General features: G+C 44.2%; 2 protein-coding genes across 4 annotated transcripts; one reads left to right on the top strand and one right to left on the bottom strand.

Annotated features, from left to right (window-relative positions):
- The first annotated feature begins 2,232 nt into the window (after nt 1-2,232).
- On the top strand, nt 2,233-11,104 carry NIM1K (NIM1 serine/threonine protein kinase). 3 transcript variants are annotated; one of them, XM_040580487.1, is made up of 4 exons: nt 2,233-2,605; nt 3,073-3,406; nt 7,958-8,226; nt 10,245-11,104. In XM_040580487.1, exons 2-4 carry the CDS (start codon nt 3,115-3,117, stop codon nt 10,992-10,994), a joined length of 1,311 nt encoding a protein of 436 aa, XP_040436421.1. In that variant the 5' UTR covers nt 2,233-2,605; nt 3,073-3,114; the 3' UTR covers nt 10,995-11,104. The 3 variants fall into 3 exon arrangements, with proteins under 3 accessions (XP_040436421.1, XP_040436422.1, XP_040436420.1); XM_040580488.1 differs by having other exon boundaries at nt 2,237-2,609; nt 3,169-3,406; XM_040580486.1 differs by lacking the exon at nt 2,233-2,605 and having other exon boundaries at nt 2,989-3,406.
- Nucleotides 11,105-12,662: 1,558 nt separating this feature from the next.
- Nucleotides 12,663-24,664, bottom strand: HMGCS1 (3-hydroxy-3-methylglutaryl-CoA synthase 1). The gene is made up of 10 exons (XM_040580485.1): nt 24,538-24,664; nt 19,571-20,028; nt 18,503-18,628; nt 17,819-17,983; nt 16,937-17,105; nt 16,637-16,807; nt 15,684-15,790; nt 15,244-15,369; nt 14,813-14,976; nt 12,663-14,418 (listed from the first exon to the last, which is right to left on the bottom strand). Exons 2-10 carry the CDS (start codon nt 20,016-20,018, stop codon nt 14,326-14,328), a joined length of 1,569 nt encoding a protein of 522 aa, XP_040436419.1. The 5' UTR covers nt 20,019-20,028; nt 24,538-24,664; the 3' UTR covers nt 12,663-14,325.
- Nucleotides 24,665-26,313: the final 1,649 nt, after the last annotated feature.

Here is a 26,313-nt window from a genome sequence, read left to right as displayed (position 1 = left end):
GAGATTGCAAGGTTGACGATTAGTGGGAAGCCTGAAAGGGAGATTAGTGGTAGGCTGTGCCCTAAAAAAGAGCATGTTGAGCCCCAGGAGAAATTTGGCAGGGACAAATTCTGGAAGAACCATGTGCTGATGTCTTAATGCAGTTTTGCCTTTCTCTTGACACCTCTGTCCCTACAAGGTCCTGGCATTCCCATGTGGTGTGTTTGTGATACTAAATGTTCACATAGACTGGGCTAGCTGCCTTCTCTGCCTTTGCCAAATATATTCAGGAGGGGCTTGTATAGGTCTGTTTGAAGGAAATCCTTCTTACACAGTCAGCCCTTTCTGTACAGCCAGTTAACTGCAAAGGCCCTGATGATTTTTGAAGAAGATGGTCTTTAGCTGGGTGACTTCTAATGATGAATAGGCTGGCATTTGTAAAACAGCTATCCAGAGCATCCTGGTTTGTTTGTTGGGGGCTTTTCCCCCCCACCATTAGTAGCAGTTTTGTGTTTCTGCTTCTGCTTCTGCAAAGAGCAGAATTGTCCATACCTGGCACTCTGGAGTGTCAGGCTATAGCCATAAGCTACACCTCTTCTTTAGTAAGGTGATGAGGATGTCTCTGCCCATCCAAAGATAATTAAGTAACAGTTTGTAACTGTTTGTAACTGTAACATCTGACATTGCTTATGGAGTTTTCCAGATTTTTCATAGGGACAACCTGAGCTCTGTAGTTTTCCTGAAGACCAAACAGCAGAATGGGAACAGAACTCAGCCTCTCTAATACCTGAACCACTGTGGTGCTGTACAGCAGACAAGTGGCTTCCAAAAGCCCTGCTCTGCCAGCATGCTGGCCTCCATTAAAACTGTGAAATACAGTTAATTTTCATATAACAAGCTTTTTGTTGCCTAAAACACCCTTACAATTCTGACGTGAGACTGGTTAAAACAGAAAACAACTATGGGCCAGAATTTAGACAATCCTACAAGAAATCGTCCTTTCTCCAAATGGAGGAGAACAAATAGAGAATGTAAGGTTTGGATTTAGGTGGGGTTTTGGTTTGTTTGGGGAGGGGGTATCCTTCCACATAGATGTTTCTTCCCTGGTATCAAATGGAAAAGTTAGAGGGAATATTTGGTGCTAAGTGAGGCTGGTTTGATGGCAGAATAATGAAGACTTTGTTCAGTTGCCACCCTCCCCAGGATTTGGCCAACAGTTGTTGCACACATACAGTATTTGTCAGGAGTTTGACTCTATTTAAAGCCACAGAATAATGTATGAGTATTTAATATTGTTTTATACTTCTGTCAACCATGAAAACTGTGTTTTTCTTCAAACAAGAGTAAAACAAAAAGAGTAACTAAGAGTTCAAAGGCATCCTAGAACAAGTACATTCTCCTTCCATTCCACTTATAAACTGTGTCAGCTGTAAGTCTGCAGTATGCACGGTAGGGAGCATCCCTGGCTCAGAGAAGTGACAGGGAAAAGTGACAGACCTTCCTGTACCCTGAGGATGAGGAGAAGCCAGGTTCTCTGCCTGCCCTGGGCAGAGCTGTCGGCAGCGTGGCTGCAGTATGGAGAGGTGAAGCGACTTGCAGAATCACTCACATGCATCAGGACAAGGAGGAGCTTCCCAGAGGCTGGGTCTGTTGCCTCGGCCCCTCTGGAGAAGCAGCAATTCCCATTTAATGAAATCACCACCGGCTGCCTTTTCTTTGTGTATGCAGTGGCTTTGGCCTCTCATCCTCTTGCTTACACTGGATATTGGGGTTTAGAGGGCAGCCCCACCTGTCAGTGTCACATGCCCTCTTCTAGTGTGGCACCTTAGGTGACTGTCTACCTTCCCTAAGCTCCAGGCATTGAGTTACTTGTCTAATTCTCTTCCCCTCAGTCTGGCGAATCTGTGCAGGGTGGCAGTGAGGTGCCTTCAGTTTGTCAGCTGGGCAGTGCTGAGAGCAGGGGAGGTGAGCACTGCAACCTTCGGCTTTCGTGCCCAGCTCACCACCCTCAGGCACGTGGCTGCATGATTAGCAGTTGCTGATCAACTCCTATTTTTCAAGGTTAAAGAAGGAAGGTAAAGAAAAAAATAGTCTACTGCTTTAAATGTAAGTGATTGCTTGTGTATTTAGAATGAAGACTTCTTCGTCTGTGTTGCCAGAGTTAAGTTGGTGAAGTGGTATGTGGTGTGCTGTCATGCTGTTATGTAAATGTTTTAATGACTTTCTTCATCTGTCTGCTTAGGAACACCATGCGTCTGGCAAAATTTTGAGAAGGCTCAAGGCGTTAAAGAAAGCTCATCTAAATAAAGGAGGGTTAATGTGACATTGCAGTTACTTAATCCTGTATTGTCCTGCCATGTGACTGGCAGGGATACTGAGGCGCAGCATTTCTTTTGCCTGCTGCACAGAGTATGCTTTTCCTGTCATCTTCTGGGATCAGTTGCTTTGTTAAACATGCCCTGAGGAGGAAACAGAGCAGCAACAAACCTTTTACAGCAAGGCTTCAAGGCACAGTGACATTTCCAAGGCACAGTGACAAGCTCACAGGCTGAAGAATGAATCAAAGGCAAACCTTACGTTCGGCTCTTGGATTGGTACCAAAGTCAAGAAGGACTACGCTTTTAAGGTCAGCTATTCAAAATGAACTGGAAGCATCTGGATTTATTCAGCATAGTTAATCAGCTATTTGTTTGACCTTTATATAGCAAGTTAGTTTTCAAAGCAGCAAGCTAAAGGCTGAAAATTCATGTCAAATGTTTTGCATGTGTCAAATGTACTGCATAGACAGTAAGCAGCTCGGTGCTTTCTTGCACAAAGTTTACAGTTTTAATTGCAAAGCCTTTTTTACCTTGTAGATTAAGATCCTGACATATTAAATCTGTTAGTCAGGGATGGATGTAAACAGTTTCCAGTTTTATCTCTGGCTTTGAACAGAACTGCAATCTGTAGATATGCTGGATTTGTTTTTGAAATAACTTGCAAAGATGGACCTTCAGTAAGCTGGTTGGTTTTTTTGCTAAGTTTGTCACTGTGTCCATTATGCACAGGATTGCATATTCATACAGAATTATTTCATTTAAACTCCTTATCCAGCCATCTTGTTAAATGGGGAAATAAGTGATTACCGTACAGACTATGACAACAGGATATGTGAATGGAGGAATTCTTGGAAAACATCGCTATGCCAAGTGGCATCGTGAGGACAGTGGAGAAGACGATGGGCATCCAGAGTGCTATGGAGGCGATGAAGAGGGCAGGCAGCACAGGCTGACCCCATTTGAGAAACTAATGCAGGATATGTCCCAGAATGAAAAAGTTGTGAAAGAATTAACCCTGGGAAAGAGACTTGGCTTCTACCGAGTCAGAGGAGAAATAGGAAGTGGGAATTTCTCACAAGTGAAGCTTGGAATTCATTCCCTAACCAAAGGTAGGTTAGGGTGGGTGGGTCACCTGCATGCTGAGCACCCTAGTTCTGTAGGTATACATATGGCCCTGTTTGGAAAGAGAGATGCAGTCTGAACTTTAATTACTCATATAGTTTGTATGTGTCCTTCTTTTGTTGTTGAGCAAAATCTATAGGCATGGTCACAGATAAATGCTTAGGTTTGGATAAGGCTTTAAAGAAACCAGAAACATTTTCTCTAGATGGCACCTATTGCAAGAGAAGTTAATCTCCGCACTTCATGGAGTTAATGTATCTCATCCCATGGCTCAAACACTCCACACTTACAAGCATGGTGCTGTGCCTCCCCTCCCTCAACTCGTCCTGTCCCTCTGCCTCTTCCTCTTCCCTGCCCCAGCTCATGGACTGCACGGGTAGAGGTTGTAAACCCCCAGGGCAGCCTGGTTAGGCATGCTGCTGCCTGCAGACAGTTAGCACCGCTTCTGCTTCCTTTGTTTCATCACAGATTTTACTAGTATGGATGAAGCTTTCATTTGATCACAGTCATTTTGGTGAGAAATTTTATGCCTGCTTTACTGACCCATTTGCAGGTGGTTCATTACTGTAAAAAGCTGAGACATGGCTGCTGAGCAAGTGCAGCTCAGGTACAGCCAAACCAGGGTTTGTGCTGAATTGTCAACTACCTAAGTACAGAAAAGCACCCTATATCCACTTCTAGGAAGAACTAGAAAGGCTAGGTAGCATGAAGAGAAGACAGAAGTTATAACTGAGAACTGGTCTTCATCTGTCCTGTTTTTTCTGTCTCTGTCTGACAATAATAGAAACTGTTCTTGTTTTCCCCCCGGGGTGAGTATTCCTTGCATCTTTGTACACTACTGCCTTGATTTTTTTCTCATAGGCTTTGACTGTCTTTTCTTCCATCACCTTACAGGTGAGAGAACGAGATATGCCCTAAAGCCTTCATGTTGTATCATCTGTTATTTTCTCTAACCACCTCTTTCAGCCCAGACTGCAAAGCTGTGAAAACTCACATTTATCCTTCGTGTGCAGCAGTTGTTGTACTGGGAATAAAAGCAGGGAACTGACAGTATTTATTTTTCCTAAATTTAAGTCTGCCTATGCCTAAGGGTTCCTTTAACTGGGTGTGGATTTTTTGGTTTTGCTTGTCTCAGAAAAGCATGTCTATTCTACTTGGCCCATATAAAGTTATTTCCTCTTCTGTGTTTTTTTTTTCCCCAATTTTTTTTTTTCTTCCAGAGAAAACTGTCTTGTGCTTACTGTTGGAGGAAATGCTGCTCCTGTACTGGGAACAGGGGGAATGCTAGTGAAAGGAAGTTACAGATTTGATCTGGATGAACTTTGACCTCTTGAACTTAACTGACAGGTTACTTTAGCATTTGAATAGAGCTGACTGAAAAATTTTGAGTGTCACTGAATATAGTAAGCTTGGGCAAATTTATGATATTTTTTTTTTCTCTTGAAAAGGTTCTTTTTCACCAGAGATCTCTCAAATTATTTTTGTTTTGTTAGTAGATTTTTGGTTAAAACGTTCACCAGGCAAGGAGTTAATTTCTCAATACTAAGTTTGCAACCATCACATGGAAGGAAGGATAAAGGATAAACATGTTTGGACTCTTATCTGCCTCTGAGCTTATCTGTCCTCATGAAATACAGTATGTAGACAGAAGAATAGGCACATGTACATGTGCACATACATACATGCATACATACACACACCACCCCCACCCCCCACCAAGAAGATTGTTTTTTTCCAGGAGATGCACATCATTGTGTGGTAATGGTGCTCCTGCACAGTGCTAATGAGTAGAAGCTTTTTTTTTTTTTTTTTTTTCCTGCTTATATTAATGAAGCCTTTGTATTTCTAATGCTGTTTGGGTCCCTGTTGTAGGGGTAGGTGTATGTGTCTGGTAGATGTTCAGCTCTTCAGTTATTGTCATAGTGTTAAGTTCTAAGTATGGTCTTTCTTCTTAAATGTCACTATATTAAAAAAGGTAACAATTTTGTTGTTTACTAAGATGATTTTTTGTAACAATTACATGTGTGCTGTTCTGTAGCCCTTGTGATCTGCTGCAACAGATCACGGGACAAGTTTTCTAGAGGTACCAAAGTTTTCTAGAAGGAGAGAGGAAAAAACTGGATAGGGGACCTTGTTTCTCTCATAAGGCCATCTTGGTTGCTTAGAGAATACAAGAAAATCTTTGGTGCTGTGATATGTATTGGGTTATTCAGGAGTGTTGCCCACTTTATTAACCTCAATTTTGGCAGAGATTTTCTGCAGAGACCTGCAGAGTTGCATGCTAAGGGTTATTATGGTCCTAAGCACTTTGTAACCTTTATTTTACATACCTGCCAGCTGACAAATGTAGCGTGAGAGCAGAGCTGAATAGATGCAATTAAGAGCATCTAAAATTTACAGCTAGTAAAAAGCCACCCTAACATGAAACATGAATGGCAAAGGCAGAAGTGTTCAGACACCTAGTTTGCTTTTTTTTTTTTAAGCCTTTTTAACTTGGTTCCATTTGCATTTTGTTCCTTTTGCCATCATAGCATACACCACTTCTTCCTGAAATGACTTCTCAACCTTCTGACTTCTCTTATAAAGATTTCTGCTAGTTTTTCCCAAACCTCTGCATACACTGCATATAGTCAATCAAAATCCCACACGACTCAGTTTAAATATTTTAGTAAATGAGCTATCTGCTACAATAGTTCAGCACTGCTGCCATGCAAGTTTAGTACAGGATTTATAAACCAAGCATTTTTTGGAAGCAGAGGGAACAAGTTTAAAAAACAGAAAAGGAGAGTGTCAGGTTTATCACACTTCAGGTGGGCTGGTTTTCTTTGCATATCACACATATGCAACTGCAATGATGTAGATTTAAAGCTCAGTCCTGATTTATGGTTCAGTGCTAAACCATTTGCAATACTTTCCCCTCTTTCCTTTAAAACTTTGCAGAAGAACCAACCAGGAGGAATACTGAAGTCCAGCAAAAGGAAAGGGAAGGAATTTAACCTAGATTTTTTTTTTTTTTAAAGCCCAAATGCCCCCAACTTCTATAAATCAAGATGTAATGATGCAATTACATAGTTAACGTTGTAACAATTGCTATCCCTGCAATATCTAAATATTTAGTTGTGCAAATGTTACCTACTGCGAGGTGATGCTCTTTGCTCTTGGTTTAGGTGATCAATATGCTACCGACATGACAAGGGTTTTAGTCTTTCACGCCCAGGTCAGCAGTCAGAGCTCTGCCATGATCAGTGTCACATGCTGTTACCATGCAATAGCTACATTTCCTCCCCGACCCACCATGCCACCATCCACACCACGCTGGAGTGGGTTCCCGCGTTCCTAAGGGGCTTGCTAGGAAGTACAAAACAGGTCAGAGAGAAGCAGTGTGGGGAAGACTGCCCTATACTCAGCACGGGCTCCTTCTGAAAATAGGCACGTCAAGGGATAATTCAGCACCTTCCACAAGAATCACATTTGCTTGGAATATCTGCTGCATTTCAGTAGGGAAATCAACTTATGTATGTTACTAAGGTAAATATACTAAACATGGAGTTTTCTTGGTCTGTACAGATATATGCACACATATGCTTAACACTTCCTTTAGGTATGTTGACATGCTAAACTCAAGTTAAATACCTTTGTAATATTAAGTAAAAACATTTTAAATCCTTTTATACCGGAACACATGTACAAATATAATAGCCTTCTCACTCTTCTCTTATGCAACATGTAAACAATACTTTTCCATTTACTCCCATGTACTAGAAACCGAAGTGAAGTTTTTTTCTGAAAGATTCAATAAAAATGATAACAAACACTCGGGGTGTTTGACTAAGATATTCTTGGGGGGGGGGGGAAAAAAAACCTTCCCAGGAACAAACAGTTGTTTTTATTGCCATGATCCAGTTTTACTGTCCTGACTAGTTATACAAAGCCACAATAAACCTATTTTAACCAGACGAATCCTTCAAATACCAGCTGTATTGCTTAGAGTGAAGAGAAAAGCCATAACCTGCCAATTAATAAAGAAATGTAACAGCAACTGTGATGCATTTATTCACTCTACTTGCAGGACTACAGCCAGAGCCCCTAAGTTACCCCCAGTTTGTCTATCTGCTCTGAAACAAAGCACCAAATCTTAACACCTCCATCAGTCTGCAAGTACCAGACTCACCAGGCTCAGACCTAGCCCACCTGAAGAGCACTGAGTTAGCAAGGAAAGTGCAGACTTTACCAGCATTACACACCAAAAGCAGCTGTTTTAACCGTTGCCATCAGACAGGTATTAGCCTGGTGGCAACAGAGCACACTAAGACAGCAGGCAATTAGCTCTTGCAATAACTCGAGCAGCCTTTATGCTGTAGATGGAAAGGGACATAGGTGTGTGCGAAAGACTGCAGGGCTTAGTAGGCCTCTGCAGCTTAGCTTGCACTGATCAGAGGTGACATTTTATTGCACTACTCTAACCAAGCATTGTTGTAAGTACTATCATCATTTGTACCTATTGCATTAACAACATGGAAAAGTCTTTTTCTTTTCAGAGAAAGTTGCAATTAAGATTTTGGACAAGACCAAGCTGGACCGGAAGACTCAACGTTTGCTATCTCGTGAGATATCCAACATGGAAAAACTGCACCACCCAAATATCATCAGACTGTATGAAGTGGTGGAGACACTCTCAAAACTGCATCTTGTGATGGAGTATGCAGGAGGTGGGGAGCTCTTCACTAAAATCAGTACTGAAGGGAAGCTGCTAGAAACAGAGTGTAAAATAATCTTCTCCCAGATTGTGTCTGCTGTGAAGCACATGGTAAGTTCCTTTTCCTCCCCAGGCATGTTGCCCCTCACTACTCATCAATGTATCTTTTGGTTTTTACCTAGCAGGTTTACTGTTACCAAGATTTCAGGCTCACGTTTCTGAAGAGCAAAACAGATCAAGAGCTGTCTTAAAAGCATCTGAGAGAGCTTTCTCATCCACCTGGAGTTACTGCCTCTCTGTTGACAGCTTTCTGGAGGAGACTGGACTGGGAACACCTCGTGGGTGGAACGATCCCTTTAACGTTCTCCTGTCTGCTTTGAGCTGCTGTAGGCAGCCATTAACAAGGCTTCATTTCTTCCCTCCAGCCATTTCGAAACAGGATCAGTTACTCCTTTCCTTGAAGAAAGTGTTCCAGAGAAGAGGCTTGTTAGGTGTTGCAAACGTGCAGCCGCTTGCTTATTAATGAATGTGGGAGTCCGGCACTTAAAGACAGTTAATTCCTGGTCCTTGCTTTGGCACAAGTCTGTGAAGTTAACACCCAGCAACACATTCTCCCTGCCTCGTCTTCAGTGTTGGGATGCTGCTATTTTATTAGAACCCAAAGCATCTTGTAAAGGCAGAAAAAGGGCAATTAACTACACTACTTCAGTACCACCTCCTCTGAACCTTGCACAGTTAACTACAGCTACTTCAAACAACAGCATAAAAACACAGGAAGACTGTTCTGGAAATCTGAGAATAGCAGCATTCATTACAGTTGGCTCAGGGTGCCCTCCAGTGGCTCATGTTTTCCTGCCACGTAATAGCCTCAGGCAAAGCCAAAAGCCAGGGTGTTCCCAGGTTACACATCTAGAAACGGCATTATAGACTGCTCATTGCATTTTTTTACATCTTTTGAATAAAATCACCATATATCCTGTAAGTGATGGATTAACTTCAACATGTTTTCCATAGGACAGGTACTCTACAGCTACCGGAATGAACTTTACACTTCCAAGACTGCATCTGTTTCTCAGCATTAAAAACCAGATTATCAAGCCAGCCCACATCTATCTTTACTCATACACAAAGACCTCTGCAAAACATTTTACTTTTGCTATACCATATGGTCCACGCTACTGAAATCCCATCTCACTGCCACCAGTACACAACCAGAAGATCCCTGCCTGTTATTGATGAGTTTAAAAATCTTGGGATGCTGAAAGGTTTCCTTATTACCTCCAAATACTGTACCTGGTTACTTTAAAAGCCTGGGCAGAGTGCTCAAACACATCTACTCCTCCCAGTTATTTCAAAGATGAAGCTAAACCCTTACCTAGTCAAGGCAGGTATATTGCCACTAAGCAAAGCAAATTCAGTTTGAGTCCTTAGCTACCACTACCATTTCCAAGGGAGAAAAAAAAAGTACAAGATACATGTATTTATTTTAGGTTTATAAAACTAGAAGACACGACTGAACTCTGTGCCCTGCAACATGAAATACCACAAGGCACAGGTGTGTGCTCCTTTTCTCCTGCCACCACCAGCTCCTCATAGGACACCAGACCACACAACAGAATTGCAACTTTCTTACTTTATCTAAGTTCACTTGGTGAACTGAACACCTTCACTTCTTAAGTCCACAACCTTACAATATATACAAAAATGGAATAGTTACTTGTATCGTTACAGAATTACAGTAACTGCAAAAGCAAGTGTTCTGAACCCTGAAAAAAGGTTTTGTGCATGGTTATCTAACTTCGTAGGATTAACTACAATGCCATCACAGATCTGCTTCATGACAGTAGCCGATACTGGTTAACAGGTTGAGACTGCTATTCTTAAGACAACACCCAGCATCCTTCTTCCCGTCTTCACTTACTCTGTTTTTGTATCAGTAGAGATATTTGAGATAAATATTTGTTTAAATATACATAAAATGTGTTTAAATACTCCTAACTTCCCAATTTCATTGCAATACTTATTTCTGACTTTGTCCAAGGTAACTCCCTTTCTCCTGCATGGTAATTAATTAGTCACTTAACTTTCCTGTAAACAAGCTAATACCAGATTTCCCTCTTGTTCTACAGCATGAGAATAATATCATTCACCGGGACTTAAAAGCAGAAAATATCTTCTACACCAGTAACACCTGTGTTAAGGTGGGAGACTTTGGATTCAGCACAGTAAGTAAAAGAGATGAAACTTTAAATACCTTCTGCGGCTCTCCTCCTTATGCTGCTCCTGAACTCTTCCGAGATGAAAACTATATTGGTATTTATGTAGACATCTGGGCACTGGGGATCCTGCTTTACTTTATGACAACAGGTATCATGCCATTTCGGGCAGATACAGTGGCCAAACTGAAAAAGTGCATTCTTGAAGGGACATACAGTTTGCCTCCCTGCCTCTCAGAAGATTGCCAGAATCTGATAAAAGGAGTCCTTCAGCCAGTACCAACCGAAAGATATTCTGTCAAACTTATTATGAACAGTGAATGGATGCAAGGAATACAGTACCCCAAACCTTTACAGCCGTTTAAACTGGATCCAAAGTATTTATCAGACAGGAGTACACTCAAAGAGGAAGAAATTGAAGTAAAAAATATTCTGGAAGATCTGGGCATCACAGAAGAACACATTCAAAATAACCGGGGAAGATATGCACACAGCTCAATAACAGGGGTCTACAGGATTGTTTTACACAAAGTCCAGAAGAAAAGGGCACTTGAATGTGTTCCTATCATGTCCCATCCAGACCCCAAAGAACAAGACTTGAGGACAGGAACCCATTCTTATAGCAGGGTGAAGCACACATCCAAGCTGTGCTGTATTTTATAAATTGCACTGCAGACTTTCTACTCTGCACATTTAACGAAGGGTTTTATTCACTTTTCGCAAGTTCTGGTGTTACTTTTTTTGTAATTTTTGAATAAACAAAAAATGCCTCATCTCCTTTGTATGTCTCAAGTCACACTGAAGTACTCAAATACAGAGCCCTCATGCGTTTGTTTGTCCCTTGCTCCAGAGGCACAGTACAGCAGTGCAAGAACCCCAGTAAGTGACACAGGTAAGGAATCATTAGTTGGAGGTGACCTTTCAGTAACGATCAAGTAATACTGCATTTCACACACAGAAGGTTCTCAGTACAGGCATGTGACAGCTGACTTCTTGAACAAATCATACCTCAGCTCGACACAATTTTACCACTGCAAACCAGGACCATTTTTGCAGAGAACTACATTTAAGCAGAAACCAGACCATAATCTAAACGCCAAATTCTTCTTTAAAGTTTCTTCAGCAAACTAAACATGATAAAGCGTGTATCACAACTTTTTTTTTTTTTTTAGTTTTATTTGAAGAAACAACAATGCTGTTGTTAACCACAGTTCCCCATTCATCACAATTCAAGAGAAGCAAGTTAGGATATGCTGCTTTTACCCTGCACATGTGGTTGCAATTCCCAGTGCATCGCTGGCTGGGCTACCATCTAACCTTCTGACACTTTCCATTACTTGCACAATTCTGACACTCTAGAACTGCTTGGACTCCAGCTGCACTCCTGTAAGGAAAGATTTAAGCATACTCCAAAACTCACATAGTTTTAAATTCTTGCTTTAGCACTAGGCATCAGTACGTGGAACACAACCTATAACAAAATCCATTTATACATTGCGCATTACAGGCTTGTACTAACTCCTGCCATACTACTTTGGCAAAGGCTGGCACAAAGCAGATTTTGACACTCTTGACCACTACAAGTTGAAAGCTGGATAGCCTGACAACTCCAGTTATTCTGAGCATCAACAAGATGTAGATAGTCAGTTAAAGCTGAAAATCAGAGTATTTTATACTTTAATCTTCAACACCATCAGCACCAATGCAAACAGTGTAAAAGTGCAGTAGCTGTCCTCCGAACAGGCATAGCTAACATGACTAAGCTAAGAGCTGGAGCCCACATAGTCTTAGTTAAGGCAAGTAATCTAATACAAGTTTGAGAGGTACAGCTGCTGCTTTCAAATTTAAGGGCAGGATGCCTTATCTGTTGTGGGGACTAATGAGATCATGATGAATTTAAAGGGAGAAAATAACGTAAGTGAGCAACAGAATGACAAGCCAGCCATGGGAAACAGGACTCATCGAGGCTCAGGCAAGTACAAAGCAAGAACCAATTCCCCTTCATGGATTTTCTGAGGGGGATAAAAAAATACCAGCTTTTATTAGACAGTAGTGAAGATAAATTGAAATTCATAAGCTGGTAATTAATTCCTCCTCTTTAAACAGTTTCCATGTGAAAGCATTTAAGTTACTTTGAAACACTGCCCTGAAACAATGGTTTTGCACCAGCCTAAGCAACCCTTTCTTTCCATTTTTGCAATGGAATGATATAAAGAAAGAAGGTCCATACAGTTTGTGAACCCACAACTTCAGGTCTTCACAGGGCCAGTTTCCTTTTTCCTGTTAAAGAAAAATGCATCCTGAAAACCCAAGAAGTTAGCACTACTCCAATGGGTCTCAAATATCTCAAACTTTATTTTAACGAAGGATCAGCCTCACAGCCTGTGAGGTCCCTGTGGTTAACTTTGTGCCAGTAGCTCACTTCCCGGCTTGTCCACTGCCAGCAATGGACTTTGTTCCATGGCACTTTGGTCTCCTGGTGCCAAGGTAAGTTTCACAAGGGCAACCTAAACCAAAATACTTGCAAACACTATCATCATGCATCATTGCTCCATCATTTTCAGCAAAACAGATTAGTACTCATCAGTTTATAATAAACAACCATTTTTACCAAGGCTTGACTGTACAAATACAGCAAGTTAGCAAATCCTAGTGACAGATAACACAAACACTTCATTACACACAAAAAAGATTGTAATTTAACAGACAATTTTTTTTTTGCTACTTTATATTAGGTAATGTAGCTTTGTAGAATTAGCAAAGAAATAAATTCAACAAAACTTCATTCTGTACATTAGCTCAATTTAAATATATATTACAAGCTTAGAAGGCTCATGTCATAGTTAATATTCATTCTGGGCTTTAAAAAAAAACTCCCAGAATGGAATCCCCATTAGCATTGTGTTTCTACCACTTGCAAAATGTATAGCTTTTAGCTTGCATGTTGGGGTGTGGGGGTAAGAGAAAAAGAAGACTCCACTCCTACAGTAATACCAATAGCGAGAAAGACTTCAAAAGTACAAAGCCAAACCCAAAATTATCGTCTTTCAGAAATGTATTATATAAATAATAGCAAGAGGCCAGAGCTCCAAAGTGATCTTCCTCCCTTCCTCTGTTTGCCAATTAAACCAGCTCTATAATACCCAGAAGTTTTATTTGAAAAGTCTGCTGCCTTGGATGCTTCTACTAAATGATCCTGAAAGTTGCCAAATCCATGAACCCATTTCTTTTGAAAGAAAAAATTACTACCTCCCCTCTTCCTCTTTCCTCCCAGGCTGCTGTGATTTATAATGCAGGTATAAAACCAGTAATATGGACGTTCGGAGCAATTATGTAGTAACCAACACGGTGGGTCACAGAGCTTCTTGCAAGAAAACGACCGGCCTGTCTCGCCATTCTCAATCCCGTCATTTTGACAGGGGAGAAAGATTCTATTCCACCAATGAATGTTACTTTGTTCTAAACCTTTCCCAAAACAGGGTGGTGGGAGGTAGACTGGGAGGAGAAAGGGAAGGTGATAAAGGGGACAAAATGAAGTGCAGTATTGAGAAGATTGCTTACTGTCAAGGCACTGAGAACCCTAACATTAAAAGCTTGGACTATGGTGTGTGTGGCAGAAGTAGAAGTTAACAGCGTAAGTTTCAAGTCATTTTACATGGAAAGAGCAAACAGAAGATTCCCCTTAAGTACAAAGACCTTGTAATAGACTACATGTACTACTCAGCAATTGAAAAAAATTCCGACATGTTAAGGAATCTACACCACCCCAGCAAGACCCTCCACCTCCAGTATATTCATGATTTTAGTGTTCTGAAAACGCTATAAATATCACCATACCATATTGTGACAAATCTTTCCAAGGAGCTTAAACAATTTTCCCATACTCCAATGAAGCACTACCATACACTGAAACTTCAGCGCTACTGCAATCCTTTTCCTCTCTCTTTCACCCTACCCTCACACCTTGTTTCATTCCCCACCTCACAGAGGTATCTCAGTGCTCCCCATTGGAAACAGTAACAGTAACGCCTTCAGATTCTGTTGTTGCAGGGATTCTTGGCACTTTCTTAGCAGGGCTTGGGATGTGCTAAGAAGAAGGGAAAAAAATCATTAAATAAAATTTTCTAGATCAGACATTCATACTTCAAGGCTAGTCCAACTCTCAAAACAATTCATGCTACACTTGGACGGCTTGGTCTTAAGTCAATCAAATCGGTCATGCTTCATGCCAACTGATTATGTGAAAAGAGCCAGTTTGTTCTTGTTTCAGTCTTGCGCAGTTTCTTTCTTGTTATGATGAAATGTACTTTTAAAAGTCTCATGTTCAGTTTTTTACTTCTGGCTTGTATGTTACATATGTTAACAAAGTATTTCATGTAACTTGTTAAACCGCTTCCTCTTAACATACATGCACATGCTAAGACAAACACATAACCGTTCCACCACCTATATCAAACTTTAAAAGAGTGATGAGTGTTCACCTCATGAACAATGCCTGGGTGGACAACTTCAACTCCTGCCTCCAATGGTCCATCACCCATGAGTGGGCGCCGCGCGTAAGTTCTCCTGTGTTTTTCATCCACACGCACAAGGTACCATGTTCCCTCAAACAGATCTTCTACTGAACACTGTGGGATATAGTTGGCTGTAAAAAAGCCAGTAACAGATACAGTTAGTTGGTTCCTGGTAAGAATTTTACACAACACAGGCCTTTGCAGTCTGGATGTAGTAAGACAGAAAAAACATTTTCATTTCAGCCACATTCATTGGGCCAATGAACACAAACTATACAGAAGCAGAAAGGGTTGGATATTTTCTTCATTCTACACCCTAGTCATTTAAAGTCAGGTGAATTAAGTGATAAGCATTTTGCTGTAAGACTAGGAATGACTTACATTAATGAAGTTCTTACCCAAATGATGTGTTTCCTGTCTAATCTTCATGTTTTCAGCAAAGACATCAGGAGCAATACATTTTCTTGAGTCAAGTCTTATCTTGAGATCAGAAAGGCTGGCAGTTATTTTGTCCAATGCAGAACCTACAATATAAAATCACCATGTAAGGTAGCACCAGTGCAGAGAGCTGCACACTAGCACGTTCACATTTCAAGCCCATTCAAAATAATTTGAATTACAGAAGCTAAACTTTTAGTCATTTAAAAATACTCCTTATTACCCAATCAAAACATTAACAGAGTTTGAAGAGTATTATTTGCCCAAGGAGACACTTAAATGTTCCTGGAGCAGGAACATCTTCCCTTCAGCATTACTGTCATTAGGCATTGCTCTGCAGGTTTACTTATGCTGGCGAGCTGTGCGAAGGAGTTAACTATCATCTCTTCCTTTCACTCACCGGGAGTGGCATCCTGTGAAACTCTGATGGAATACAGCGTAGCAGCAAAACCAGAGCCATATGAGAACACACCAACTCTTTGTCCTGCAAGCTGCTCTGGGGAGTACCTGCCAATCAAGCAACAGTTATTTAAACTGAGAATGAAGCCAAGGCACCAATTTTAATTAACTAGAAAGTGGAGCTAGCTTCAAAAGAGCAGCCAGCAAATTGTATTGACAATACACATTTAGCATCCTAAATGCATAAATTTTGGCTTTTAAAACCACAGATTCTAACACTGTTGTTATAGCTGCCTAAGGAAAACAGAGCAAAGAAATGCTCAGAATATGATTATCTAGAAGGCAGCCATTTTTCATTCTGGAGTCACCTAAAGCCTAAAATGAATGACCACATCTTGGAAGGCAAAGTCAGAATAAAGAAAAAAGGACCCAAGAGAAATAGTTTAATTGAAACTTAACATGTTTTTTTAAAAGTCTGTCATTAAAAGAAGTTATGTAAATACTGATCTAGTTTGGCTTTGTTTACTACAGCAAAACAGAGAAGGCATTCTGATCCACTACAGTGGTTTTGTTTTGGTGGGTTTTTTGTTTGTTTTGTTTGGGTTTTTTCTTGGGAGGCTGCGGACAGAGGGAGAAGCTGTGGAGGGGCAGGGAAGACATGGGATGGGACAAGGGTTTGAGGCTGGGAAAAGACACCACCTTACAAATAAGATCCTACTTTGGAAGGCAGTAACAAGCTGTTTCAGACCAGCTTCTGATAGAAATTTTGAGTCTCCTTGTCACTTGAACAGATCGTGTGTGTAGGGCAATTTAACTTTAGTCTTTCTGCTTCAGGCAATCCAGTAGGAAAAGGTTTGCTAGATGGTGCTTTTACAAAAGACTTTTTGAAACAAAAACCTTTTATGACCTTACATATAAAGGGCTATGACTTTTTTTTTCCAGCTATATGCTTACTGGGCTAGAAGCGAGGCAAGGCAACCATAGACTGAAGGGGTATACATATTCCCATTCTGATTGGATACGAGTAACGAAGCTTTGGTTTTCTGGTTGAAGAGCTCTGCACTAGCTTTCATAAAAGCTTTTTCCACATCTCTGTCAAAATACGTATCTTCAAGTTTTACATCCCTATTAATAAGAAAGAAAAAAAAGCCAGTAGTTCAGAAACAGGTACTAAAATACCAGGAAGTGAAAACACACCTTGGATGTGCAACAAATTAAGGTTATGTAATTAAGGAAGACAGCAGTCATTCTCACCTGAAAGCTTCCAGACCACTGAAAACAGTGTTTGCTGTTTCTGGGTTCTGGTCACTGAGAAAGTCATTCAGCAAGAGTCTAGCCACAGATTTCTGTACCAATTTACAGTAGGGAGAATGAAAGATCATGAATCCAAAGTCATTCAAGGTGAAATGTCTGTCCATCCCCTCTGGAAGTGGAAGAAATGTTGTGTTACAACTTTTGTTTAGTACTTGCTTCAACTATGAAAGTAACGTATGAGGGTGGCAGGATATCGTGATCCTAATGGATCAGCATGCAAGAGACAACCGTAAGACTAACTGTTGCTGGCCCGTTCATTTTAAACACTGCTGCTACTTCTCTTTAAAAATTGGTTTCTTACTGATCTTTTGCACTAACAATGTCTGCCCTTCTAGAAGGGAAAGCTGCAAGCTTAACTTATATTAAGACTCTCATATTTTTACCCAGCATTTTGACGTAATAAATAGTCTACTTCATTTAACTACCTGCTCGTCATACCTATGCTTCTTAATAGAAGTGAAGCATCTACTAAATACATAGGGTAAAAACAAATCAGTATTGGCATCGTTACATAACATTTAAATATTAATGCCAGTAACTTAAGACCCTGAGTAGAGGGGGGAATGACACACTTTGAAGCAAGGTATTATACATTAGACCAACAAAAGCTGCAGAGACTACTGCTTACTATCAGGTACTTAGCGACAACAGAAAAGAAGTAACGCATTTCTTACGCAAGAGAGCACACCTTTCAATCGAAAGAACACAGAAACAGGAAGAAAGGGACCCATATACTAGTCTTCAGACTGGACACTAAATACATTGTGTAGTTAGACGTTTCAGCATTTGCTAGATCTTGCAGTATCAGGTGAAGCTACATACCTTTTTGCCACTGGGCGTGGATTTTGTTGCGATAAACAGTGTAGCAGCGATCTAATGCACTGAGGTAGCACTGTATAGATAGTTTGCCATCAACTACAGGATATTCAGAGACCATATCTGGTTTATAGAAGTCATACGCGTGCTGCATGTGGGTTCCACGTAACCCTGATGAACAGAAATTTATGAAAAGTTGAAAATTAGTTTACTCAGCTGCTTTGAGTGAATTTAAATGCATCACTTAACATCTGTGGGGAAAGTAGTAATATTTGGCTCTAGTCAAGCAGGTTTTCATAGCCCTTCAAGCCCTTTAAGGTAACATTTCCTAAGTTCTCAACTGCTTGTTAAGCACAGTAGGACTAAGCAGGACAAACACAAGTAACAAATTTTCATTATTTCACCTTGAAAGTACAGTGCTCTGTTATTCAGCTCGGAGTCTGCTTTTTGTCAATTTTGCTGTAGAATGCCCAAGGAAATAAACAGATAGGATCATCTCTAGTTGTTCCTTGCTGCCTCCTATTAACAGGACTTGCCCAAATTAACCCAGAGCAAGAGCAGACAAAGTACAATTTCTGACGTTCGTGGGATTTAATCCAGCCCTCCAGCAAAGCACAAAAACCAGCAGACAGGCTTCAGGGCAGATCCAGTTATCTGGCTGAATGGTGTATGTTTTCTCACTGGACTAACCTCTCTCAAAAATTAACGGAGCATTTGGACCAACTAGCATAGCAACAGCACCAGCTCCACCTGTTGGCCTGGCATTTCCACTGGCATACACAGCTATGTCTCCAGCAACAACAAGTGCGTAGCGCCCTGTGAAAAACACACAGAAATAACAATGAGAAATAACCAAGAATCTAGCACATTTTAATACCATCAGCAACTTTTAGGATTTAGTTACAGAGGAGATTATGCAAAAATTACGGGGCTCTTGAATCCTGTCTTTTCTGCCACATTTCAGTTTCCTGGCAGCCACCAAAATTAACAGAAGACCAGTGATCATTAGCCATGTCATTTTTTCAGTGTAACTGAACTAGTGGCAAACAGCCAAGACATTTAAGAAAGACTCTGGAAAAGAAAAATAGTTTACCCTCTTGGTGTTACATGCTTAAACATCAACACTGTCACTGCTGTAAGGCAGACTGTTCAAAACCAGAGGATGACATAAAAAAACCCCACTTGTTGGGCATGAAGCTGAATTGCTACAGGTTTTTCTCATCTCTACTGCTATATTAAAACTTCAATTCCAAAAATATAGCTGCAACTTTTTTCCCCCCAAAAAATGATCTTTCTGAATACGTGCAGCACGTAAACAAATGAAAAATGTAGGTATGTTAAAAAGGAAAAAAAAAACAACAACCAACAACCCTGTTTCTATTGGTAATGTATTTTCTGCTCTAACCTCTCTGAGCTTTGTTGAACTGCTCAAGTGAATTAGGTGACGACTTGGAAATTTCAGTTACATGAATACGGCACAACGAATCGCTGAGGGTTACTGGGAAAATATTTCTCTTTTTTTTAATGGTCAGTTTTATTTCTAATCCTTTTAAGGAGAGCCCGCTAGAAACACCGCTAGTTACTGAACCATACCTCTATTTGATAACATCCCTACAAGAGTTCAAAAAGAATGTCAAATACATGGTAACTATGGGTTACTGCAATTTTCATGAGAGTGGTGCACAAAGAAGTATGGTTAAGGAAAGAAAGGAAAAAGAGGAAAGTTCGGAGCTGAGCAGGAAAATACCCTCAACTTACCATCCCAAGAACTGGACTCAATCCAATTAACAGCATTAAAAAGAGCAGCAGTGCCTCCATAGCACGCATTGGTGGTGTCAATGCCTTCCACATCTGTATTACCAGATTCTTCAAAAAGCTGCATCAGGACAGTCTTTACAGATTTTGATTTATCAATTATTGTCTCCGTTCCAACTTCTAACCTCCCAATACAATCATAGGAAAGGCTGTTCCTCTCCATGAGCTTCTGAACCACAGTCAAACAGAGAGAATTGATATCCTCCCGGTCGGAGCAGAACCCCATTTTTGACTGGCCTAGCCCAATGGTGTACTTCCCAGCATCCACACCATCATACTTCTCCAGCTCTGTCTGGTCAACATACTGAGAGGGAAAATATATTTCCAGTGCAACAATTCCAACATCTTTCGGCCAACAGGATTCAGCATTCACTGGAAGAGACCCAGGCATTGTGGCAGATCTTTAAGAAAAAAGAAAAAAAACAAAAACCACAAAACAAGCTGACTTATTCACATCCATTTGAAGAGACCTACTTCCACTTTCTGTAGGTTTACAGAAACAGTTAAATTTCAGGTATTTTACAAGGTCATTTGCAAAAGGTAAGCCTTTGTCCCTGGGAGACTTTGGTCTAAGTATACTGTAAACATCATGAGAAGTTTTGTAACATTTTACATTAAGGAGTACTTTTAAGCAAAAATACAGATTTCAGCTCTGGAAGTGAACAGATGTAGGTTAAACCCAAGTTATTTCATGCTTAACAAGTGTTAAGTGTTTAAGAAAAGTCTCAATGTTCATTGTTCTGCTTTCACTTATATGCAAAGTCTCAAGTTTATACAGCCAAGCTAGAAACACTGGGGGCTTTTTCGTTGAATGCTGCTCACCGAGAACCTAAGTTTAAAATTTATCCTTCCCGGGAAAGCTCTGCCTTGAAACAGGCCAGGACTTTTCAAAATTGTTTTAATTTTTAAACTAAATGACTTAAGTTGCTCCATTCTGTTTACACTTGGAACAAAAATAGCGAATTTTTTTGCTGTGTTTTTATTTTTGTTTCTTTCTGTATTTTTGGTTGGGGTTTTTGTCTGTCTTCAGCATACTGTTTTGCCACTCCAGAACAGTGGAACTCCTAACACCAGACCTAGAGAAACATTCCACAGGCTGAAATGAATACAGAGGGATTCTCCCTGGTGGACCAAGTTTTCTTATTTCAATCCTGTAACTTTACTGTCACTACACTCTAAACTCCATCACTCAGGCAGGCACCGCATTCCTGCACTTTCACTTAGGGCTTCACAGAGCGTTCTCCCGTTGTGCCCAGCTGCGAGCACCCAACTTCTCCCATCAAACCGGTCAGGTGGATAGCAGCACAGAGCCCTTTGCTGCAGGACTGGTGCCTTTACACGATGTATATAAAGACAAACATTAGGAAGACATTAGCAGTGTTTTCTGTTACAGGTACAGTCTGACGTCAGGCCTAAAATAAGAGCACGCGGCTGACCATTCATTCCGATCACCACCCAAGATCTTTCAACATGCCTACGATGTACCTGAATTAACCTATTTAATTGTGCAGTATTTCTCTTGCAGCCTGTGTGCATATTCGGGCGGTGCAGACGGGAGAAAAAGGCAGTTCGAGGCCGCGCACCGGGGCGCTGCGGTACGGCCGGGCGGCACAGCCATGATTTTCAGCTAAAAAAACACGATTTTGCGCTGTCCCCGCGGCCTGCCGCCCGGCCCGTGGGCCACCGGCGCCTCCGCTCCCGTAACCCGCCCTGCCGCGCAGCCCCTCGCCTCAGGCGGCCGCCGCCACCGCCGAGGGCGCCGAGCGCCCCCTCGCCAACGCCTCAAGGTTACCCGTGACCCGGCCCCAGGAGACGGCGAGGAGCCACCGGGGCGGCGCGGCGGCGGCACGGCACGTCCCACCCGCAGCGCGGCGCGCGGCGCAGAGCCCACCGCGGCGCCCGGCCGCCCCCTGCCACCCCGTCTCCGGCGAGCGCGACCCGGCCCTTACACGTTACGGAAGCCCATCGCCGGCTGCCGGCGCGGAGTGCTGCGCATGCGCGCGGGGCCCGGCGGGGCAGTGCGCTGGCGCGGGGAGCCCGCCCCGCCCCACGTCCCCGCCCCACCCCCCGGCCCCGCCCCGCCCCACCCCGCCCGCAGCGCCTTGCGCGATGAAACGCAGCAGCACCGTGACGGAGAAAAAACCCAAACCCACCCAAAAACCAACAGTCAAAAAAAAAAAAAAAAACCTTCAAAGGAAACCCACCAGCACACAAAATCCACCAGTTTGAGGGTTTTTCCGACTTTTTTTTTTTCTTTTTGACAATCCCTGGCCACGGGCATCCTGGTGGCACATCATTTCTGTTGCTTTTTTTTTTAATTTCTCCAATGCTGTAAGTTTTAGGTTTTTTGCACGCCTACACCACAGCGAGTCGTACCACATCTTGTTTTAAATCATCTGGATTGAAAAAAAAAAAAGCAACGAAAATTTCTGCCTCTGGGAATCTTGTGGGCAGCACTAGGATTTGCCATGGCATGGCAGAAGGTTTACACTGTTAGAAATGAGGTGGCCATCATTGCTTTCCTAAAGCCACAGCCAGGGACAGCACACGGTGGTCTGCAGACTGCACGAGAACTGCAGGACAAACTCACATCCCCTTTTGGCAGTACAAGCAGCAAATCACACACATCTCCCGGGGGCACAGAGCAGTCCTGGGATTCAGAACTTCTTCCAAGAGCTGCATTTTACCCCAAATCTGCACAGGCACTGCAGGGGAGAAGGCAGATGCTTTCCAGAATGCAGGTACGCCACCAACAGCGAGATCCCAACTATCAGCTGGTAAAAGGACTTTGGGGTCCAGCTCCTTCCAGCACAAAATGCTTCACTTTTGAAAGAAGTGGACAAAAAGGGTGTACAGACTGCTGCCAGCTCAGCTCAGCATCTGGCAGCCACCCCAAGGGCGAGCCTTGTACCCCAGAGCAGGGCTCATTTCTGCTGCAAGAGCCAGAAAGCTGAAAAGCAGAGGCTGCAGAGAATCTTAGGGGCTTAATTTTATTTAAGTTACATACTGAGGCAATACATGCAGCACATAATGGACTTGACCTTTAATAGCTATAGAACAGCAGTGGCTTTTAACCAGTCAGTGAATTACTAGGAAACGCAGTATGCCAAAAGGACTTGCACTGTTGGTGAGGGCTGAGGCAAACACTCTGCTCTGCCCTTGGTCTTTACAGAACTGAAGAGGCCAAAATCAGCATTTAGTTCATCCTACTTGCTGCAGTTCTCTCATCAGAAAACTTTCTGCAGAGGACAGCTAAAGGGAGGCTCTGTCTACAGTATATGGCTCACTAAATACGCCTCATACAGTGGCAGTCGGGGTGTCAGGCTGTATCACACCAAAAAAAAAAAAAAAGACTGCTCTATAAGCTTGGTTGGATCACTAAAAGAAATAGGGCATATGACAGCTTAAGTCAGTCATTACAGGGAAAAAAATATTTACTCGATATAAAACAGACTTTTGTGCTCCTGGTCAAATGGCAAACAATATTCCACCACTGATTTTTTTTTTTACCAAAAACTAAAGCTTTCTCAAAAGCATGAGTTCTTTTAGAAAGCAGAGAACCCCAAATGCTTTTATATAAAGAAGTGAGAAATTTGCTTTGTTTCGTGCCCACTTAGGAGCCTGTAGGGAATGAATGAGCACCACAGAGCAGCCCCTGCTCTCTGCTAGTGTTGCCAGAAATACATTCTCCCACAACAACTGGTGGCTTTCATTGTCTTCGTTAAGAACTTGAGAATGTACTGTCCATAAATTGACCTCCTTATTTCCTGCTTCAGTTTTTCAGTTATATAGAACACTTGACTGAAAGTTGGAAAATAAGCCCCCGACTGTCGGCTACAAGCAACGCACCCGGTAACTCCCTCCCGCGCCTCGCCCCCGGAGGACCCGCAGAACAGACCTTGCTGATGGCCGCTGGGCCACTTCAGGCGGCTTTTCAGAAGTTAAACCGTGATGACCCGGCGGTGCCTGCTATGACATCCCCGCAGAACGGGAGGGTTCACAGGTACCGAGCGTGCCGGACCCCCGCACGCCGCGGGGGGTCGCTGCCTCTGACCGTCCCGGGGCTGCGCGGGAGGCGAGCGAACCGCGCAACGCCAAACCGCAGAGCCCGCACCGTGCGTGAGCCGTGCGGACCCGCCTGCCGTGCCCCCCGCGGGGATGCCGGGCGCCACCCGCGGGCACGGCCGAGACCGGGGCTCCGTTACACCCGGCGGCTATCGGGATGCCCGCACCTGGGGGCCGCACGCAGGGTCCGGACCGGTCCTTCGCCCGCCGCGATGGCGGGGGGTGGGGATGTGAGCGGCAGAGGACACGCCCGCCGTGCCCTCCCCGGCTTGGCTGGGCGCTTCTGTCGCGACACAGAGGGGACTAAGGACCGCGCAGAGGGCGCCGCCGCTTCCAAGCTTCTTTGAGGCCCCCAAGCCGGGGGCAGAGCAGCCCCGCAGCAGCCGCCCCGCAGAGCTCACCCAGCCGGGGGCTCGCCCAGGGCGGGACGCACCCGGAGCCCCCGCACCGGTCTTCTGGGGAGGCGGCCGGCACCGGCGGCTGCCCCGAGCAGGCAGCGCTGCGCCGCGCCACCGGCGATGCTCCACGATGCTCCGGGCAGCGCCCGGCGGGGCCTGCGGGCTAACACCTACGGTAACAGGCACCCAGACACGCCTCTCTGCGCTTTTTTCTTCTTTTTTGCCTTTTTTTTCCCCTCTTATTTCTCTCCCCCTCCCGCCGCGCGGCAGGCACTTCAAAAGCACCCCGCACCCACCGCCGCGCCGACCCACCCGCCAGCGGCGCCGCAGCCCCACGCGTGCGGACCCCACGGCTCCGCGCCCCGACACCCGTCGCGGTGCAGGTGACCGGCGGGACCAGCGCTCGCCGCCCAGCCCGAGAGCCTGCAGGGGTCGAGCCGCCCTCACCTGTCGGAGGCGATGGCTCCCGGTGTCGCTCCGCTCGCTCGCTCGCTCACCCGCTAGCACACAGGACAAGGTACGGCGTGCCGGCGTGCGGCGCCTTTAAACAGCCCCGCCGCCCGGGCGCCGGCCCGCGCCCTGAGCGGCAGCTTCCCCCGCCAATCACAGCCGCGGCCGCCCAGGTCCCGCCCACCGGCCGGCCCGCAGCTGGCGGAGAAGGCGGGGGGAATGGTGTGAGAAAGTGACGCAGCGTGGCCAGAGGGCGGCGCGCCAATGAGGACGCGGCAGAGGCAGCGGGCGCTCAATGGGAGCCGAGCGCAGCGCGGGGGCAGCCAATGGGAGCGCGCTGCCGACCGCGGGTGAGAGTAGGACGGTGGCTGGGCCCGGCGAGGCGAGGAGGCGGTTGCCTGGCAACGGCAGGCGAGGCCCGCCCGGCCCGGCCCGGCCCCGGCGCGGGGGTCCCAGCGGCGCCCGGGGCGGGGAGACCGAACGGCCGCGTGTGAGGGGCCGGGAGGCAGCTGCGAGGCCGCGAGGAGCCCCGGGGCTGCTGGGGGTGGCATCAGTCCGGGGCAGGGGTCTGCGGGCCAGCGGGAGGCCGTGGGGCGGGTGGCGCGCCGCTGGCAGCTCAGCCGCACGGCCCAGGCCTGTGAGCCCCCCGTTGCCTGTGACACCCACCCGCAGCCCTGCCTCTCGGCCGGCCCGGACGGGGCTCTCGAACTGGGGCATGCACGGAGGCCGTGCTGGGGAAACTGCCTCACGGAGGATGCGGTGCCCTGTCCTGCCTGCCCCAAATCCTCCTGGAGCAGCCTCTTCCCGTCTTGTTAAACCCACCGTGTGCCAAGCCCTGTCTCATGGCGTTACTGTTATCTGGCAAGTCGACAGTTAGCTAATGTATGGGTTTCTCATGCCAGCCTCTGTAGCCTTTGGGACCTGTGATGATTTGTATCCAGCTAATCCATTGCTGCGCAAGATACTGGGCGTCCCCAGAGGAGTCCTCCCTGCCGGTACTGGGAGTACAAACCTTTGTTGCATATGGGAAACTGCTCAATTAAAATCACATTCAAATTTTAAAGCTTGCATAATTTGGTCGTAAAACGCTGCTCAAGTCAAAGAAGTATACTCCCTTAGCAGCTGGTATCGGGTTCTGTGACATCTGATTGCTACAGCTAGCAGAAGATGCCACCTCACTCACCTCCCACAGTATCAGGAAATAACCCTGTTAGTTCCACCATCTTAAGGGCAGGTAAAAATAAGGCAAAAGAAAGGGAAAAACTGTCACTGAAAGTGTTAACTCTTACCCTGTTTGTTTAATCTGTTTTGAACGTGTAACTGTTATGCTATCCTCACGTAAAATCACAGATTTCTTGTGTAACTCTTTGTAGTGCAAGGATTGAGAAATACTACAGAGAAATTGGGAGAAGTTTTGTTTGCACGTGATGTTACCCTGCAGTCTTCTGATAAGCTTATGCCAGCCTGTGTACAAGCCAGTTTGATTTGTAATGCTGGAAACACACACTGACAAAATGTAAACTTGGTAGGTGATGGCATAGTCACATCATGTATACACAATGTTATCTTCTGTGCTTGCAGACCAAATGAACTTCTTGTTAGAAGAGTGGAACTTATGCTCTGAAAAGCTAAAACTTCAATTCCTCCTTCTTTTCCCTTCCTACCCCAAAACAGAACTGTGTCCTTCTTCTGGACTTGAAAATGGGTTCGTAATGCCAGCCTTCATTATGTGCTTTGGTAGAAAAATGTTTCCTGACTTCAGGGTACTTGGAC

The sequence above is a fragment of the Falco naumanni genome, chromosome Z (genome assembly GCF_017639655.2).
Source record: "Falco naumanni isolate bFalNau1 chromosome Z, bFalNau1.pat, whole genome shotgun sequence".
Taxonomy (NCBI): Eukaryota; Metazoa; Chordata; class Aves; order Falconiformes; family Falconidae; genus Falco; species Falco naumanni.
Note: the sequence above shows the minus strand (reverse complement) of the source record. Positions and strands in the feature narration are given on the sequence as shown.

Bases quoted from the DNA above. Each gene is read 5' to 3' on its own strand.
- HMGCS1 (XM_040580485.1), bottom strand. From the start codon at position 20,018: ATGCCTGGGTCTCTTCCAGTGAATGCTGAATCCTGTTGGCCGAAAGAT. The intron at 18,629-19,570 runs GTAAGTTGAGGG...TGTTTTTCACAG, and splicing joins TGAGTCCAGTTCTTGGGATG to GGCGCTACGCACTTGTTGTT. The intron at 15,791-16,636 runs GTAAGCATATAG...CTTGATTGGCAG, and splicing joins CTTGCCTCGCTTCTAGCCCA to GTACTCCCCAGAGCAGCTTG.
- NIM1K (XM_040580488.1), top strand. From the start codon at position 2,535: ATGAATCAAAGGCAAACCTTACGTTCGGCTCTTGGATTGGTACCAAAG. The intron at 3,407-7,957 runs GTAGGTTAGGGT...TTTTCTTTTCAG, and splicing joins AATTCATTCCCTAACCAAAG to AGAAAGTTGCAATTAAGATT. The intron at 8,227-10,244 runs GTAAGTTCCTTT...CTTGTTCTACAG, and splicing joins TGTCTGCTGTGAAGCACATG to CATGAGAATAATATCATTCA.